Below are 19,308 nucleotides of genomic sequence, written 5' to 3'. Positions count from 1 at the left end.
TTGGAGAATTTCATTATATCCTGATTGATTGCCATAGGTCTGTTATAGTAAAGGCTCTCTCCTGTGTCTTCATTAGTCTCCTCATGCATCATTCAAAGCTATTTTTCACTTTGGTTAGAATCTCATTATTTAGAGATCTGAGCAGAAAGACAATTGTATGAAAGCACGCACAAATCAAGGTAGAATACTTACAACAACTTGGTACTTTGCTCTTGTCAGAGTCATCAACATGAGTATGTACGGACTGTGGAGCTGTCTAATCTCTGTATTCCTGAAGGGGCACCTGGAAATATCAACATTGGTTTATTACAACATGCTAGTATTACACCGATGATACACTCAACATAGCAGTATTTCATGAGTTTCCAGATATGGGATGCCTTACCTGTACAATGGTAATATACACAAAGTTATACAATGTTTTGCTTGCTTGCTGTATAGCAATGGTTATATATATATATATATATATATATATATATATATATATATATATATATATATATATATATATATATATATATATATATATATATATATATATATATATATATATATATATATATATATATATACAGACAAATACTTATACTACATAGACTCTAAACTCAGTAGATTACTATCTATAGCCTCATTGGGTAACACTGCTACCTAGGGATGTAGCGAACCGCCGAGTATGTGTTCGCGAACGCCGTTCGCGAACACCGGCAAAAAATGCGAACAGTTCGCGAACAGTTCGCGAACTTCGAACATCCGAAAATCGTTCGATTCGAACGATCGAAGGATTTTTAATCGTTCGATTTTAGCGATCGAATGGTCGAATGGTCGAACGATTTTGACGCGAACGCCTATTGGCGAACGTCGCGCGACGTTCGCGAACTTGCGGCGGACGCGAACAGCCGATGTTCGCGCGAACAAGTTCGCCGCAGAACAGTTCGCTACATCCCTACTGCTACCTTGCATTGAGTTGATTCAAGCCAGGGCACTATCTGCCCTGTGGGTTCCTCCGGGTATTGTGGTTTCCTCCCACACTCCAAAATCATACAGTCAGGTTAATTGACTCTTGATAAAACTGGCCCTGCGGTGTGAATGTGATAGGGACCGAAGACTGTAAGCAGGGACTAATATTAATAATGTATAATCTCTGTAAAATACTGTGGATATATTCGGTACAATACAAACACCAGAAAATAAAAACTATAACCTGGGATATTATGCTTGTTCAGGAAGTCATCCAAGCCACTAGCCACTTAAAGTCATAAATAGATTTTGTCAACACATTACTGTAAAGATCCACCTAAGCTTCAATTGAAAGTTCATTTGCACAAATCTAAAGTGGTGGCCTCTGGTGCATTGATCTTTTCTAATGCATAAAAAAAAAGATTGCATATTATTTACTAGTCTAATAAATTCCAAAAATAATAGCTATATTGTCTATTATGTTGTCTAATATGACTGATTCGCTGTTTAGAGAGCACTTAACAGAAAAGACCTTTGTGTAAGGTAGGGTAATCTACACACAAATAGACAGCAAGTAGTATCTGTGCATTCAACATTGGGTTGCCACCTTTGCCAGCAGATAAAACCCAAACAAAGGGGCGGGCAGATAGCATTGAGGATAGGCAGTGATGTTGGGAAGGGCATAATGACATCAGAGAGGGGCACAATGAAACCCGAACAGGCCTTAGAAAAACAAAACTGTTCGGGTCAAAATCAAACAGGTGCGAACCCTGATGAAAACACCTTCTATAAATGTGCCCATAGAGGTATGGGCAGTACACTATAAGAGGTACAGAGTTGTTATGCAACCCCCCCCCCCCCCCCAAAAAAAAAAAAAGAAATGTGTGCAATAGAACAAGATCAGCACTTAGTTACAGTGTGTTTCCTTTAAAACTGTATTTTCCAGGAACACTTCCTGCTCAGGGAACAAATGTGCACAGCTGAGGTAGGAACTTTTACCTTATGCATCAGTTCCCATTTACAGGATTAAGCAAATGTTCCTGCTCCTTTTCAGGTAGTAACCCTCAGTATAATGTTTTATAAACTTATTGAAAACTATTTATATGCCACTGGACATTGTGTGCAGCCCATACAGCCTGCAGTATGCTACAGCAGGCAGAAAAGTTATACAGTAATTGCAGAATCAGGGCACATGTTGCACAGTAGTGAATGCTGATAGCAAATCATTTATGCTGTAAGATATAAGGTTTACATTTTATAAAAGCCAAACTGTTATATTCCTATGATTGCTATTTGTTATATGTATTGCCCGAACAGTATTATTGGTACAGTTATATGTTACCTTTATATTGAATTACAGAAATCTGTGTAGCTTGCAGCTTTATGCTGGAACCATGACAACAGGCCACTACTTTAAGACAAGACATTCTGTAAATAAGTCTGGTATTATTTTAATAATAATATCAAACTGATATACATTATATCATGTTCTGTTTTTCAAATCAAAGCTAAAAATAAAAAGCCATACCATCTGTTGTCATTCGCCGTGAATGCCCGGATGTTGTTGTTAACCGGAATCCTGCTGGAAGTGTTTCTGAAGAACCAGGCATCATGCTGATTCCATGCACTTCTCGTGGTGGAAATTGCCTCCTCCAGGAGGGCCCACGTCTGAAGTTCTTGTCGTCACTCTAGAAATACAAGATATGGCAAAAATGAAATGAGTCTGTATGGTCACAGTTTTATTCAGCAAATTAGGTTATGATGTTTTTATATTGTCAATATATTTTGAGAACACACATTTTCACAAACAGTTTCTGCATGTATGAAGAGTCAAGGCACAAACTTTTGATGTCAACCATGGGTTTGATATATGGTGTTGTGGCAAACCCTTTGTGTCACTGTAGTTAGTTAGAGGGTTTATATATCAAAATCCAAAAATATATCATTTGTTATACTACAACAAATCCACATGGATTATTTCTCCTTATTTATCAATACATTTTCCTGCCACTAAATCTTCGGTTTACTGCACGAAACCCTAGTGCAGATCACGATATCGTTGTCATTTCGCCAATTGACTTATATACAACCTTGGCAGGTCTGAGATACCGGATTTTCAGATTCAGACTTTTTCCATCCTCGAGGTATAATAAATTCCAAAAAAATTGAGGGTTTTTTTCACAAGAAATTCAGATTTTATAGTAAACGTATAGTTTTTGGCATTCAGACTTTAATAAATAACCCCATAGTGACATTATTACCCTACTTTTAACACAAACAGTGTTGTTACAATGAGACACTGGCCATTTTGACTGTGAATATGTGACCACAACTGATAACTAAATGAAACCACATACAGGGAGCAGTTGACGTTGGACCTCTGTTTTTCATCATTCCATGTGTGTCATCCATAATGTTTTTTGTTTGATAATATCAGAAAGCTGTGACAGGTAGATAGAGGTGTTTTGTGCAGTACTGGCTTTCCCTGACAGCAGAGGCATTAAAACTCCCCTATTTTATGGCTTTAGCCCTTACTGTAAGCACACATAGGCCATTTTGTCACCTGTGGGAAAGTTGCTCCCCTATGCCTGGCACCCAATGTACTCATGCCATTTGAATCATGTGATTGTACAAAAATGCAGAAGAAGGCAATTTCTCACAAATATATGGTTTAAATTGTTTGGTAATAACATAACAATAACATTCAGGTAATGTGCCATGCAAAGGCATTTTCTGCCATCTAAATGGCCCATGGTTAGCAAATGCTCAAAGACCGGGTTCATTTTTAATTAAACCTTTGGAATGTTACTTTAGTATGTTATAAAATTGTGTTAATATATTCAAAATTGTATTCCAGCCTCTCATTTAAATCAATGCCTGTTTGCTAGGGTAACTAGATAGTTGCTGAAATTCCAAACTGGTGAGCTGCTGAATAAAATGCTAAATAACTTAAAAAACACAAATAATTAAAATAAAAAACAACTGCAAACTGTCTCAGAATATCACTCTCTACAGCATGGCAAAAATTAATTTAAAGGTGACCAACCCCTAAGTAAATTGGAGGCAGCATGGCCAGTGTCAGACATTTCTCTAGTAAAATACGAGACAGTTTCTCTTCCAGCACTTACTATTAGCCCAAAGCAGAGCAATTGTAGCAGCACAAAAACATGGAGGTGCTTTCAGTTCAGGTAGCAAAATCCTTCAGCAGAGGTGTCAGGGAGCTGTTTTACTTGCTATAGTTTTGTTTATAAATTGAAAGATGTGGGAGGAAGGCAGTATTGGACTGCGGTGTCTGGGGACCCCACTCCAGTCAGGAATTCCTCAAACAGACCTCCAGCCTTAATCTTTCTGACCTCTGCATGCTGTACCTTTACTATGTACCCGCTTCTGTGGTGGGTGAGGAGTGACCTAAATTCATGCTACATAGCTGGGAGTTTGAGATCCTGGAGGTCAGACTGAACCAAGAAAATGGTTTACCTCATGTTACATTTCAAAATTAAATATAAAAAATCAATATACTCTTTCAAAAAACAAATTCCCTTTAAACCTTCGTACATGCATACGACCAGGGTTTTACTGCTGTCAGTTTGTTCCTTCTTCTCTAGAAACTGAAGTAAAAAAAAAATCACATTTATGCCAAACTGACTATATTATAATGGAATCTTTTAATTTAAACCACTGTTTTGCTGCTTTATTAAGAAACACTGCTCAGAGAACTTAAAAATTAACAGTTTGAGCAATTTACCTCATCAAGTCGTCTTTCAGTTCCCAACGCCAATAAATTATTGTATTCTCTTTCCAGGATCTGTCGTGCCTAAAATATTCACGTTAGACATATATGAAATAAGCTATGGACTTTGTATTAGAAAATACAAAACATATAACATTAATAAAGTACAATATAATTTAAGAATGCCCCCACAGAACAGCTAAGTAAAATCAATAGGGATGGGCGAATTTTTCACCTTATTTTGTCTCAAAAATTAGACTTGTATGGCGTTGTGCGTCAAAAAAAAAAAAAAAAGACGCGTGACAAAATTTTTTTGACGCCCATAGTCTTTAATGGGCGTCAGCAACATTTCGTCGGTGGCAAATTTTTGGCGAAATTAAACGGGTCAGATTTGCCCATCCTTAAAAATGAAAAAATAAAGGACAGAGAAAGGTGGATTTGAAATTAGATTCAAGGGGGAGGATATTGGTGAAAAGGGTTGGGTTATAGAGGAGAGAGAGAAATAGGAAGATCAAGGGGCAGATTTATCAATGGTCAAAGTGAAAAAATTCTAATTTTGAGCAAATTTTTTTGTACTTCGACTAGGGAATAGTTCAAATTTGATTAGAATTTAAAAAAAATTGAAAATTCGAATTTTGAAATGTATCATGCACGGTCTCTTTAAAAATACAACCATTCACCATCTTAAACCTGCCAATTTGCTGTTTTAGCCTATGGGGACCTCCTAGCACCTATTTGGAGTCAATTGGTGGACTTTGAAAAATCGAAGGGGTTTTTTTCGGAAAAACTTCGAATTGAATTTGAAAGCAATATTACTTTGATTCGTACCATTCGAATTCGATCAAAAACTGATCTATACGATCGAGAACAGGCCTATTCAGCAAAAAAAATTTAAATTTAATTCCAGTTGGTCTTTTTCAATTCGAATTTTGAAGTTTTTCAGATTCGAAATTCGACCCTTGATAAATCTGGCCCTAAAAGTAAAGGAATGAACACAATGGACAATAAAAAGCAGAAGATTAAAATGACTACAGATAACATAGAAAAGCAAGGGTTAACATACAGAGGAGTTTTTTCTGTAAGATATTTTCTGTTATGGTTGGTGGAGCCAATCTATGTTTCTAGGCTGACCTCAGTTTATTAAAATGATAGATTATATAGTTATGTAATACCTATTAAATGTTTCAAGAAAAAGGTCATTCTTTAATGTAAACCAAATCTGTTTGGTATGAAAAGGATTAAACTCACCTGAGTATTTTGTGTTGGGATTTGCAATAAAAGAGCTATACTTGTGTAGTCAAAGTTGTCATCCAAGGCAATAAGTGATCCATGGATTCCACTTTCCAATATGCTGTTTGCATAATCTCTAAGGCCTATAGCTTGGATCCAGCGAATCACACGATCATTGCTCCACACTAACACATCTATAATCACAAAAAAGTTTTTGATTGATGTGATGTTCATTTCTTGTACTTACAAAATGCTGGTAAAATTACTTTTTATACTATGTAAACTTGAATGTAGAACTTCAGCATCTAAAAAAAAGCTTATAAAAACTCTCAAAATTTTAGTTTTTCAAATTTTTTCACAATTATATTCAATTGAGATTTTTATATTTAGATTTTTTTAAATAAATAAACGTACATTCAAGTTTGTTTGAAGTAGAAAAAAAACTCTAAAACCTCACAAATTAGATTTTTGATAAAAACGCCCCTATTTGTTAACTGTGTTACATTTGTATGGATTATACAGGTATGAGATCCGTTATCCAGAATACTGTTATCCATAAAGCTCAGAATTACAGAAAGGCCATCTCCCATAGACTCCATTTTATCCAAAAAATCCAAATTTTAAAAAAAGATTTTTCTCTGTAATAATAAAACAATACTTGATCCAAACTCAGATATAATTAATTGTTATCAGAAGCAAAACCAGCCTATTGGGTTTATGTAGGGCTTTTATTTATCTGATTATTTTAATAAAAAAAAGTCAGACCAAACTAGAATCCACGATTGGACCTTATTTATTATTAAAAAAGCACAATTTAACCAGATTGGGGGAAAACTCAATAAAATCGAGCAAAAATCCGAATCTAAGGTTTTTTCTGAGTTTTTTCCGGGAATAGCTTGATTTTCTTGGGCTTTTTCCTGAAAAGTCTAAATTTTTCAGATTTTTGCCTGAAAAGTCCAAAATAGTTGGCTTTTTGGACTAATTCCAGCGCAGACCACAGAAACTTCCAAATAGGATAGGGACCTCTCCCATTGACTTATATACTTAAGATCAGGTCTGAGATGCTGGATTTTTGGATTCAGACTTTTTCCATTCTTGGGGTATAATATAGCTTTATAGTAAAAAAAAAACTAAACGTTTTTAGAATTCGGACTTTAATAAATAACCCCATTAATATTTATAGTAAAAAATACAAATTTTGAGTTTTTGGCATTGGGACTTTAATAAATGACCCACTTAATGTTTATGTGAATTTCTTGTAGACTTAAGGTATGAAAATCCAAATTACAGAAAGATCAGTTATTAGGTTAAATAGCAAGATTTTAAGATTACTGCATATGCTTTTTACTAACAAGGAAGCATGACTTGAAATTGTTAAGCAAGAAATTGTTAAAAAAGCCCTTGATACTAATGTCTTTCTTAGCAGACTCATAGGGGGTTATTTACTAAACGCTGAATGCAAAAATCACGAAAAATGTATGATTTTTTTTTTTTTATAAAATAGGACTTTTAAAAATATCATGAATTTTTCAGAATTTATTAAACCCATAGGATGTAAAAGTCCGAATCTGAAATCAAAGGGAGAAGTCCCAATGATTTTTTGATATGTGCTGGTTTTCGTGCAATACCACAAGTTTTCGGAGGTTTCGGGCAAAAATCAAAGTTTTCAGGTGAAAAATCCGAAAAAAATTGTGAAAATCGGATGAAAAATCAAACAAATTTGTGAAAATCGTTTTTTTTCCCCAAAGCAAATTTTCGGGAAAATTTAATAATAAATAAATGCAAAAAAATGAGCGGATTTGATCGGAGTTTGTAGCAGAAAATATTGAGATAAATTCGGACTAGGGATGTAGCGAACGTCGGAAAAAAAGTTCGCGAACATATTCGCGAACTTGCGCAAAAATGCGAGCGGTTCGCGAACGGTTCGCGAACCCCATAGACTTCAATGGGAAGGCGAACTTTAACATCTAGAAAAGACATTTCTGGCCAGAAAAATGATTTTAAAGTTGTTTAAAGGGTGCAACGACCTGGACAGTGGCATGCCAGTGGGGGATCAAGGGCAAAAATGTATCTGAAAAATCTGCCTGTGTGTGCTTGGAAGAGATAGTGTAGGGGGAGAGCTGTTAGTGATTTCAGGGACAGATGATAGTAAGTTTGCTGGCTAGTAATCTGCTTGATACTGCTCTGTATTGGAGGGACAGAAGTCTGCAGGGATTTGAGGGACATTTTAGCTTAGGTAGCTTTGCTGGCTAGTAATCTACTGTTCTCTTTAAACAACTGCCATACGTTGACCTTGTAGGCATTGTTTGCCCAGTTTTTTTGGACGCAGCCACTGAAGCACAGTTGCCAGAAAAAATATGCCATATAAATGCTGAAAATAGTCATTTTTCGCCATACGTTGACCTTGTAGACATTGTTTGCCCAGTTTTTTTGGACGCAGCCACTGAAGCACAGTTGCCAGAAAAAATATGCCATATAAATGCTGAAAATAGTAATTTTTCTCCATACGTTGACCTTGTAGACATTGTTTGCCCAGTTTTTTTGGTTGCAGCCACTGAAGCACAGTTGCCAGAAAAAATATGCCACATAAATGCTGAAAATAGTCATTTTTTGCCATATACGTTGAGTCAACGTATGGCAAAAAATGACTATTTTCAGCATTTATATGGCATATTTTTTCTGGCCTCTGTGCTTCAGTGGCTGTGGCCAAAAAAACTGGGCAAACAATGCCTACAAGGTCAACGTCGTTGACCTTGTAGGCATTGTTTGCCCAGTTTTTTTGGCCACAGCCACTGAAGCACAGAGGCCAGAAAAAATATGCCATATAAATGCTGAAAATAGTCATTTTTTTGGTCGCAGCCACTGAAGCACAGTTGACAGAAAAATTATGCCATATAAATGCTGAAAATATAAATTTTTTTGGTTGCAGCCACTGAAGCACAGAGGCCAGAAAAATTATGCCATATAAATGCAGAAAATATGCATTTTTTTGGTCGCAGCCACTGAAGCACAGTTGACAGAAAAATTATGCCATATAAATGCTGAAAATATAAATTTTTTTGGTTGCAGCCACTGAAGCACAGAGGCCAGAAAAATTATGTCATATAAATGCAGAAAATAGGCATTTTTTTGGTCGCAGCCACTGAAGCACAGAGGCCAGAAAAAATTAAACCAGTAGGGTTTGCACCCTAGTTTGTAACGGTGGCGGAGGGAGGAGGAGGACGCTAAAGGACAGCTGTGTGTGGAGTCATGAGGCTTGAAGAGAAGGACAGCTGCATAGAAGTCAGAACAAGTCTTCCGGCGTGCAGTAACCCTCCGAGATCCACCCCTCATTCATTTTAATAAAGGTCAGGTAATCGACACTTTTGTGACCTAGGCGAGTTCTCTTCTCAGTTACAATCCCTCCTGCTGCACTGAAGGTCCTTTCTGAGAGCACACTTGAGGCTGGGCAAGACAAGAGGTTCATGGCAAATTGTGACAGCTCTGGCCACAGATCAAGCCTGCGCACCCAGTAGTCCAGGGGTTCATCGCTCCTCAGAGTGTCGATATCTGCAGTTAATGCCAGGTAGTCCGCTACCTGCCGGTCGAGGCGTTCTTTGAGGGTGGATCCAGAAGGGTTGTGGCGCTGCCTTGGACAGAAAAACATTTGCATGTCTGACGTTACAGACTGGCCAAAGGGCTTTGTCCTTGCAGGTGTGCTCGTGGCAGGATTACTGGCACCTCTGCCCCTGGAATGTTGATGAGTTCCTGAAGTGACATCACCCTTAAAAGCATTGTACAACATGTTTTGCAGGCTGGTTTGTAAATGCCGCATCTTTTCGGACTTGTGGTATGTTGGTAACATTTCTGACACTTTATGCTTGTACCGAGGGTCTAGTAGCGTTGCGACCCAGTACAGGTCCTTCTCCTTAAGCCTCTTGATACGGGGGTCCTTCAACAGGCATGACAGCATGAAAGACCCCATTCTCACAAGGTTGGATGCAGAGCTATCCATCTCCGCTTCCTCATTATCAAGGACTGCATCATCCACGGTCTCCTCCCCCCAGCCACGTACAAGACCAGGGGTGCCCAAAAGGTCACCACTAGCCCCCTGGGAAGCCTGCTCCTGTTGGTCCTCCTCCTCCTCCTCCACAAAGCCACCTTCCTCCTCTGACTCCACTTCTGGCACCTCTCCCTGCGTTGCAGCATGTGCCTGGGTTCGTTCTGGTGATTCCGACCAGAAATCGTGCGCTTCCAGCTCCTCGTCACGCTGGTCTACAGCCTCATCTGTCACTCGTCGCACGGCACGCTCCAGGAATAAAGCGAAGGGTATTAGGTCGCTGATGGTGCCTTCGGTGCGACTGACCATATTTGTCACCTCTTCAAAAGGTCGCATGAGCCTGCAGGCATCGCGCATAAGCACCCAGTAACGGGGGAAAAAAATCCCCAGCTGTGCAGATCCAGTCCTACCACCCAGTTCAAAAAGGTACTCATTGACGGCCCTTTGTTGTTGCAGCAGACGTTCCAACATAAGGAGCGTTGAATTCCAGCGAGTCTGGCTGTCAGAAATCAAACGCCTGACTGGCATGTTGTAGCGCTGCTGAATGTCAGCAAGGCGTGCCATGGCTGTGTAGGAACGTCTGAAATGGGCCGACACCTTTCTGGACTGGGTGAGAACGTCCTGGAATCCTGGGTACTTGGAGACAAAACGTTGGACTATTAAATTTAACACATGTGCCATGCAGGGCACATGTGTTAAATTGCCTAGTCTCAACGCTGCCAACAGATTGCTTCCATTGTCACACACCACTTTTCCGATCTGCAGTTGGTGTGGGGTCAGCCACCGATCGGCCTGTGACTGCAGAGATGACAGGAGTACAGATCCGGTATGGTTTTTGCTTTCCAGGCACGTCATCCCCAAGACAGCGTGACAACGGCGTACCTGGCACGTCGAATAGCCTAGGGGGAGCTGGGGGTGCACAGGTGTGGAGGAGGAGAAGGAGGACCCAGCAGCAGAGTAAGAAGAAGAAGAAGACGAGGTAGAGAGCGATGGAGGAGTAGAGGTGGTGGCAGAACCGCGTGCAATCCGTGGCGGTGACACCAACTCCACTGTTGTTGTTGAGCTACCCATTCCCTGCTTCCCAGCCATTACCAAGTTCACCCAGTGGGCAGTGTAGGTGACATACCTGCCCTGACCATGCTTGGAGGACCATGCGTCAGTAGTCATATGGACCTTTGGCCCAACACTAAGTGACAGAGATGCGGTAACTTGGCTCTGCACATGTTGGTACAGGTGTGGTATTCCCTTTTTAGAAAAAAAATTGCGGCTGGGTACCTTCCACTGCGGTGTCCCAATTGCTACAAATTTGCGGAAGGCCTCAGAGTCCACCAGCTGGTATGGTAAAAGCTGGCGGGCTAAGAGTGCAGACAAGCCAGCTGTCAGACGCCGGGCAAGGGGGTGACAGTCAGACATTGGCTTCTTACGCTCAAACATGGCCTTCACAGAAACTTGGCTGGTGGCAGATGACTGGGAATGGGAACAGGTGGTCAAGGTGGAAGGCGGAGTGGAGGGTGGTTCAGACGGGTCAAGGAGAGCAGAGGTAGAGCAGTAAGATGCTGGACCAGAAGGAGTGTGGCTTTTAGTTTGCCTGTTGCCTTTGAGGTGTTGCTCCCAAAGTGCTTTGTGCTTGCCGCTCATGTGCCTTCGCATAGAAGTTGTACCTATGTGGCTGTTGGGCTTACCAAGGCTCAGTTTCTGACTGCACTCATTGCAAATTACAATGCTTTTGTCAGAGGCACACACATTAAAAAAATCCCACACTGCTGACTTTTTGGAAGTGTGCGATCTGGCGGTAACAGTAGAAGTTGGCGGAGTTGGCGGTATTGGCGGCAATGGCGGGTGCGTTGGCCGGCTGAACACAGGTGCCGATACATGTTGTTGCCCTACTGATCCCTGCGGGCTGTCCTCCCTGCTTCTTCTAAGTCTTATTCTCCTACTGCCTCTCTGACTCTCCGTCTCTCCATCTGAACTACCCTCCTCTTGCTCTCTTCTACTAGGCACCCACAAAACATCAATCTCCTCATCATCATTCTCCTCAGATGCATCAATTTCTTCTGACACATCACAGAAGGAAGCAGCAGCGGGGACCTCCTCCTCATCACTCATTATGTCCATCTCTATCGTGTTCTCTGCCAGAATTAAATCTGGTGTAAGGTCCTCATCTCCTTCATCTTCTTCTGGCAATAATGGTTGCGCATTACTCAGTTCAAGAAACTCATGGGAAAATAACTCCTCTGACCCCAGTGAAGAAGGGGCACCGGTGGTGGAGGAAGTGTTACGTGGGGTGGCCATAGCAGTGGAGGATGAGGAGGATGTTGTGGTAAAGTTAGAAACGGTAGAGGATGGGGTGTGCTGTGTAAGCCAGTCAACTACCTCTTCAGCATTTTGGGAGTTCAAGGTCATTGGCTTTTTAAAACTGGGCAATTTGCTAGGGCCACAGGATTGCATAGCAGCACGGCCCCTAGCACGGCCTCTGCGTGGCGGCCTGCCTTTGCCTGGCATTATTTTTAAAAAAACAACAACAACAACAAAAACTCAGTTGGTTTTTCTGGAAACGATAATACACACAGCTAGATGGCGGGTTGAAGAAAACACTGTGCAAATAATGCCTACAAAGTCAACGTATACACTACTACAGCGGTGGATACGGATTATGTAAAATATATGAATGCTGCTTGAAAAAAAGTAACTCAAGTGGTTTTTCTAGAGACGATAATATTATCAATATTTAGACAAAATGTGAACAAGCTCACACAGCTCGATGGCGGGTTGAAGAAAACACTGTGCAAATAATGCCTACAAGGCCAACGTATACACTACTACAGCGGTGGATACGGATTACGTAAAATATATGAATGCTGCTTGAAAAAAGTGACTCCGGTGTTTTTTCTGGAGACGGTAATATTATGGATATTTAGACAGAATGTGAACAAGGTCACACAGCTCGATGGCGGGTTGAAGAAAACAGTGTGCAAATAATGCCTACAAGGCCAACGTATACACTACTACAGCGGTGGATACGGATTACGTAAAATATATGAATGCTGCTTGAAAAAAGTGACTCCGGTGTTTTTTCTGGAGACGGTAATATTATGGATATTTAGACAGAATGTGAACAAGGTCACACAGCTCGATGGCGGGTTGAAGAAAACAGTGTGCAAATAATGCCTACAAGGCCAACGTATACACTACTACAGCGGTGGATACGGATTACGTAAAATATATGAATGCTGCTTGAAAAAAGTGACTCCGGTGTTTTTTCTGGAGACGGTAATATTATGGATATTTAGACAGAATGTGAACAAGGTCACACAGCTCGATGGCGGGTTGAAGAAAACAGTGTGCAAATAATGCCTACAAGGCCAACGTATACACTACTACAGCGGTGGATACGGATTACGTAAAATATATGAATGCTGCTTGAAAAAAGTGACTCCGGTGTTTTTTCTGGAGACGGTAATATTATGGATATTTAGACAGAATGTGAACAAGGTCACACAGCTCGATGGCGGGTTGAAGAAAACAGTGTGCAAATAATGCCTACAAGGCCAACGTATACACTACTACAGCGGTGGATACGGATTACGTAAAATATATGAATGCTGCTTGAAAAAAGTGACTCCGGTGTTTTTTCTGGAGACGGTAATATTATGGATATTTAGACAGAATGGGAACAAGGTCACACAGCTCGATGGCGGGTTGAAGAAAACAGTGTGCAAATAATGCCTACAAGGCCAACGTATACACTACTACAGCGGTGGATACGGATTACGTAAAATATATTATGGCTGCTTGAAAAAAGTGACTCCGGTGTTTTTTCTGGAGACGGTAATATTATGGATATTTAGACAGAATGTGAACAAGGTCACACAGCTCGATGGCGGGTTGAAGAAAACAGTGTGCAAATAATGCCTACAAGGCCAACGTATACACTACTACAGCGGTGGATACGGATTACGTAAAATATATGAATGCTGCTTGAAAAAAGTGACTCCGGTGTTTTTTCTGGAGACGGTAATATTATGGATATTTAGACAGAATGTGAACAAGGTCACACAGCTCGATGGCGGGTTGAAGAAAACAGTGTGCAAATAATGCCTACAAGGCCAACGTATACACTACTACAGCGGTGGATACGGATTACGTAAAATATATGAATGCTGCTTGAAAAAAGTGACTCCGGTGTTTTTTCTGGAGACGGTAATATTATGGATATTTAGACAGAATGTGAACAAGGTCACACAGCTCGATGGCGGGTTGAAGAAAACAGTGTGCAAATAATGCCTACAAGGCCAACGTATACACTACTACAGCGGTGGATACGGATTACGTAAAATATATGAATGCTGCTTGAAAAAAGTGACTCCGGTGTTTTTTCTGGAGACGGTAATATTATGGATATTTAGACAGAATGTGAACAAGGTCACACAGCTCGATGGCGGGTTGAAGAAAACAGTGTGCAAATAATGCCTACAAGGCCAACGTATACACTACTACAGCGGTGGATACGGATTACGTAAAATATATGAATGCTGCTTGAAAAAAGTGACTCCGGTGTTTTTTCTGGAGACGGTAATATTATGGATATTTAGACAGAATGGGAACAAGGTCACACAGCTCGATGGCGGGTTGAAGAAAACAGTGTGCAAATAATGCCTACAAGGCCAACGTATACACTACTACAGCGGTGGATACGGATTACGTAAAATATATTATGGCTGCTTGAAAAAAGTGACTCCGGTGTTTTTTCTGGAGACGGTAATATTATGGATATTTAGACAGAATGTGAACAAGGTCACACAGCTCGATGGCGGGTTGAAGAAAACAGTGTGCAAATAATGCCTACAAGGCCAACGTATACACTACTACAGCGGTGGATACGGATTACGTAAAATATATGAATGCTGCTTGAAAAAAGTGACTCCGGTGTTTTTTCTGGAGACGGTAATATTATGGATATTTAGACAGAAAGGGAACAAGGTCACACAGCTCGATGGCGGGTTGAAGAAAACAGTGTGCAAATAATGCCTACAAGGCCAACGTATACACTACTACAGCGGTGGATACGGATTACGTAAAATATATTATGGCTGCTTGAAAAAAGTGACTCCGGTGTTTTTTCTGGAGACGGTAATATTATGGATATTTAGACAGAATGTGAACAAGGTCACACAGCTCGATGGCGGGTTGAAGAAAACAGTGTGCAAATAATGCCTACAAGGCCAACGTATACACTACTACAGCGGTGGATACGGATTACGTAAAATATATGAATGCTGCTTGAAAAAAGTGACTCCGGTGTTTTTCTGGAGACGGTAATATTATGGATATTTAGACAGAATGGGAACAAGGTCACACAGCTCGATGGCGGGTTGAAGAAAACACTGTGCAAATAATGCCTACAGGGCAAATAATGCCTAAAAGGTCAACTTATACACTACTACAGCGGTAGTAAAATAAAAAAAAGTAAAATAAAAAAAAATGAATATTAAAAAAAAAAAATTAAAGTTGGTGCTGCTGAACTACTAGGAGCAGCAGATTAGCACACCAGTCCCACTCCCCAACACTGCTAGACTAATAGCACTGGGCTCTTATAGTAGTAGTAGTAGTAGTAGTAGTAAAACAACAAAAAAATAAATAAAAGCAGTCCTTACAAGGACTACTGTTATTGCAGCAGTCAGCAGATGAGATCAGAAGCAGGACAGCTGCCCACTGCAGCTACATACAGAGCAATGCAGTAGAAGGTAGATTACTAGCCAGCAAAGCTACCTAAGCTTAAATGTCCCTCAAACCCCTGCAGACTTCTGTCCCTCCAATAACAGAGCAGTATCAAAACGATTACTAGCCAGCAAACTTTCAACTGTCCCTGAAATCACTAACAGGCAGCAGCTCTCTCCCTACACTATCTCTTCAGCACACACAGGCAGAGTTAAAAAACGCTGCAGGGCTTCGGTTTTTATAGGGAAGGGGAGTGGTCCAGGGGAGAGCTTCCTGATTGGCTGCCATGTACCTGCTGGTCTGGGGTGAGAGGGCAAAAAAAAGCGCCAACAATGGCGAACCCAAAATGGCGAACGTCGCGCGACGTTCGCGAACTTCCGGCGAGCGCGAACACCCGATGTTCGCGCGAACAAGTTCGCCGGCGAACAGTTCGCGACATCTCTAATTCGGACATTGATAAGTAACCCCCATTATGTTTTGCTCTTTTTTGCACAAATAACCATTTGCTCTGATGATATGGGCATATGGTGATGGCTTGCTCATGCAAAACTGCAAATGGTTGTTCCCCAAAGATCCAGAAATTGAAGGATACAAGGTCCTACAGAGCCCAATTTATGACTGCATTTATTTAAAGGGATACTGTCATGGGGAAAAAAAAATTCAAAATGAATCTGTAGTGATGGGCGAATTTGCGCCGTTTCGCTTCGCCGAAAAATTCGCGAATTTCGCGCGAAATTCGCGAAACGGCGAAAAATTCGCGAAACGGCGCCGGCATCTCGTTTTTGACGCCGGCGCCCGTTTTTGACGCCGGCGCCCGTTTTTCCGACCCCGGCGCCCGTTTTTGGCGCCGGCGACTTTTTTCGAAAAAAATTTTTTTGACGCCGGCGAATTTTTACCGCGAATTTTCGCGGGCGTTTTGCGAATTTATTCGCTCGACGCGAATCGCGCAAATTCGCCGCGAATTCGCGCATGGCGAATAAATTCGCCCATCACTATGAATCTGTTAATAGTGCTGCTCCAGCAGAATTCTGCACTGAAATCCATTTCTCAAAAGAGCAAACAGATTTTTTTATATTCAATTTTGAAATCTGACATGGGGCTAGACATTTTGTCAATTTCCCAGCTGCCCCTAGTCATGTGACTTGTGCCTGCACTTCAGGAGAGAAATGCTTTCTGGCAGGCTGCTGTTTTTCCTTCTCAATGTAACTGAATGTGTCTCAGTGGGACATGGGTTTTTACTATTGAGCATTGTTCTTAGATCTACCAGGCAGCTGTTATCTTGTGTTAGGGAGCTGTTATCTGGTTACCTTCCCATTGTTCTTTTGTTTGGCTGCTGCTGATGAAAGGGAGGAGGGTGATATCACTCCAACTTGCAGTACAGCAGTAAAGAGTGCTTGAAGTTTATCAGAGCACAAGTCACATGACTTGGGGCAGATGGGAAATTGACAAAATGTCTAGTCCCATGTCAGGTTTCAAAATTGAATATAAAAAAATCTGTTTGCTCTTTTGAGAGATGGATTTCAGTGCAGAATTCTGCTGGAGCAGCACTATTAACTGATTCATTTTGAAAAATTTTTTTTTCCCATGACAGTATCCCTTTAAGGTTAGGAAAGTCACTTATGTAATTACTTACTTATATAGAAACATAACAAACAACATTGTAATGAGCACTATGCTTGGTATGCTAAACATAGTAACATAACATAGTAAAGTATAGTATTTTAAGTTGAAAAAAGCCACAAATCCAACATTTTGATCAAAACAAAACCTTTCTAACTGTTAGTTGATCCAGAAGAAAAAAAAAAAAAAATTTGAAGCCTGTACAATTTGCTTCAATGGGGGGAAAAAACTTTCCTCACCCCAAGATGGCAGACATTAATGCCTATATAGGTTTTAACTAACAGAAAATGTTTGGGAAGCTGGATTCTAGAAAAATAAGGAGACAAGAGGGAATAAATACCTTTAATTTCATGCTGGCTTGTTTCTCTTCTCCTTTCCAGCTCCTTCCTATCATAGTTTAATTTTTTCAAACACATTATACCATACTGCAAACTTGTTCTGCAAATTTAAAAACAAATGAAATTAGGATATTTCAAGGTATTTGCAGGCTTTTTCAATGTTTATATTTTTTAAATTAGAAGAACTAGTCGACAGCTGCTGAAAGCAACACATTCTGACAAACTGGGTTATGTTTCTTTGATAAAATGCAATTAAATTCTCAGCAACTATGTGCATTTATTTTATGAATATTAGGGATGAGCAAATTGATCCCGTTTCGCTTCGCTGAAAAATTCAGTAAACTGCAAAAAAATGAACAAAATGGCAAACAATTTGTGAAACACGTTAATGGGCATCAACTTTTTTTTACACATGCAGCAATTTTTTCTCACTACAAATGCTTTAAAGTCAATGGATGTTTTTCTTATGGTGACTTCTTCTGTCTCTGCAACTTTTTATTGTGGCGTATTTTTGCGAAAAAATTTGCAGGTGGTGAAATGCAGAAATTCGCTTGCTTATAACTAATGAATATGTATTCAGTATGGGTGCTTCCATGACAGGTGTTTTACAGTCCATACAGACTTCCTGCTCTGCCATTCACAGTAATGTGCAAGTGCCCACCATCACCCAAACAGTTCCCATATTCTCTGCTGGTATTTTCCTCTTGGCAGCAAAGTGCCCAAACACAACCATGCAGTGTGTCATTTGTTTTAAGGGATATCCCCAGTTACCAGGAGTTTCAGTTGGAAAAAACAGTGCTTGGTTTGTGAAGTAATTCTACAGAAAGGAGACTGCTATTAGTGAAAGCTTTTTAAACTATTCAGGTTCCTTCAGGTATAAAATAAAGACATAGACCAAACTGCTTTTCTATTATAATAAATGTAGTCATATGTAAACATAGATGTTGTAACAACAGATCCCCTTCCAATAACACATTTATATAAACCTACCGATGAAAGCTATCCACCATTTTTAAGTGCACTCGAAGATCTTTTTTTGTTAAATGGTCTAGCATCCGAGCATCTACAAGGCATTCCATGAAGTAACTTCTGTACTGCGGTAAGCCAAGACTAGGAAGCCATTCATTGCCAATCCACTCATGGTTCATATCACCATAGGCCAGTGTCTGTAAAGTAATATCCAATATGAAATATTATATAAATCTATTACATATTATTAAAACACAATTTGAAGGAGATCTTATCTAAGGTCACCAGGTGATAATGGTGCTTAGGCCCCAGTAGCCCACCCATTTCTTCTAAAAAAGGCAGTTCCTTTACACATATTAAAGGAATTTTGTCACGATTTTTATGATGTAGTTTTTATTTCTAAATTGCACTGCATACATTGCATATATTTCACTCTACCATGTAAAATTTCATAACTGAACCAGCAAGTGTACTTTTTTTAGTTGTAATATTGGTGTTTAGGCAGCCATCTCAGGTCATTTTGCCTGGTCATGTGCTTTCAGAAAGAGCCAGGGCTTTATGATGGAACTGCTTTCTGGCAGGCTATTGTTTCTCCTAATCAATGTAACTGAACGTGTCGCAGTGGGACCTGGATTTTACTATTGAGTGCTGTTCTTATATCTACCAGACAGGTGTTATCTTGTGTTAGGGAGGTGCTATCTGGTTAC

The 19,308-nt window shown here is 40.1% G+C and overlaps 1 protein-coding gene across 5 annotated transcripts in view; it reads right to left on the bottom strand.

Annotated features, from left to right (window-relative positions):
* LOC108713186 (liprin-alpha-2) overlaps positions 1-19,308 on the bottom strand; it is a 197,713-nt gene that overhangs the window by 880 nt on the left and 177,525 nt on the right. For all 5 annotated transcript variants that reach the window (XM_018256032.2, XM_041588643.1, XM_041588644.1 and 2 more), the window contains 6 exons: positions 18,623-18,798; positions 17,635-17,732; positions 5,936-6,111; positions 4,703-4,771; positions 2,486-2,645; positions 193-283 (listed from right to left, as the gene is read on the bottom strand). In XM_018256032.2, the coding sequence (XP_018111521.1) occupies positions 225-283; positions 2,486-2,645; positions 4,703-4,771; positions 5,936-6,111; positions 17,635-17,732; positions 18,623-18,798 (738 nt within the window). In that variant the 3' untranslated portion in view covers positions 193-224. The remainder of the gene's footprint in view (positions 1-192; positions 284-2,485; positions 2,646-4,702; positions 4,772-5,935; positions 6,112-17,634; positions 17,733-18,622; positions 18,799-19,308) is intronic.

This window comes from Xenopus laevis, chromosome 3S (assembly GCF_017654675.1).
Source record: "Xenopus laevis strain J_2021 chromosome 3S, Xenopus_laevis_v10.1, whole genome shotgun sequence".
NCBI lineage: Eukaryota > Metazoa > Chordata > Amphibia > Anura > Pipidae > Xenopus > Xenopus laevis.
Note: the sequence above shows the minus strand (reverse complement) of the source record. Positions and strands in the feature narration are given on the sequence as shown.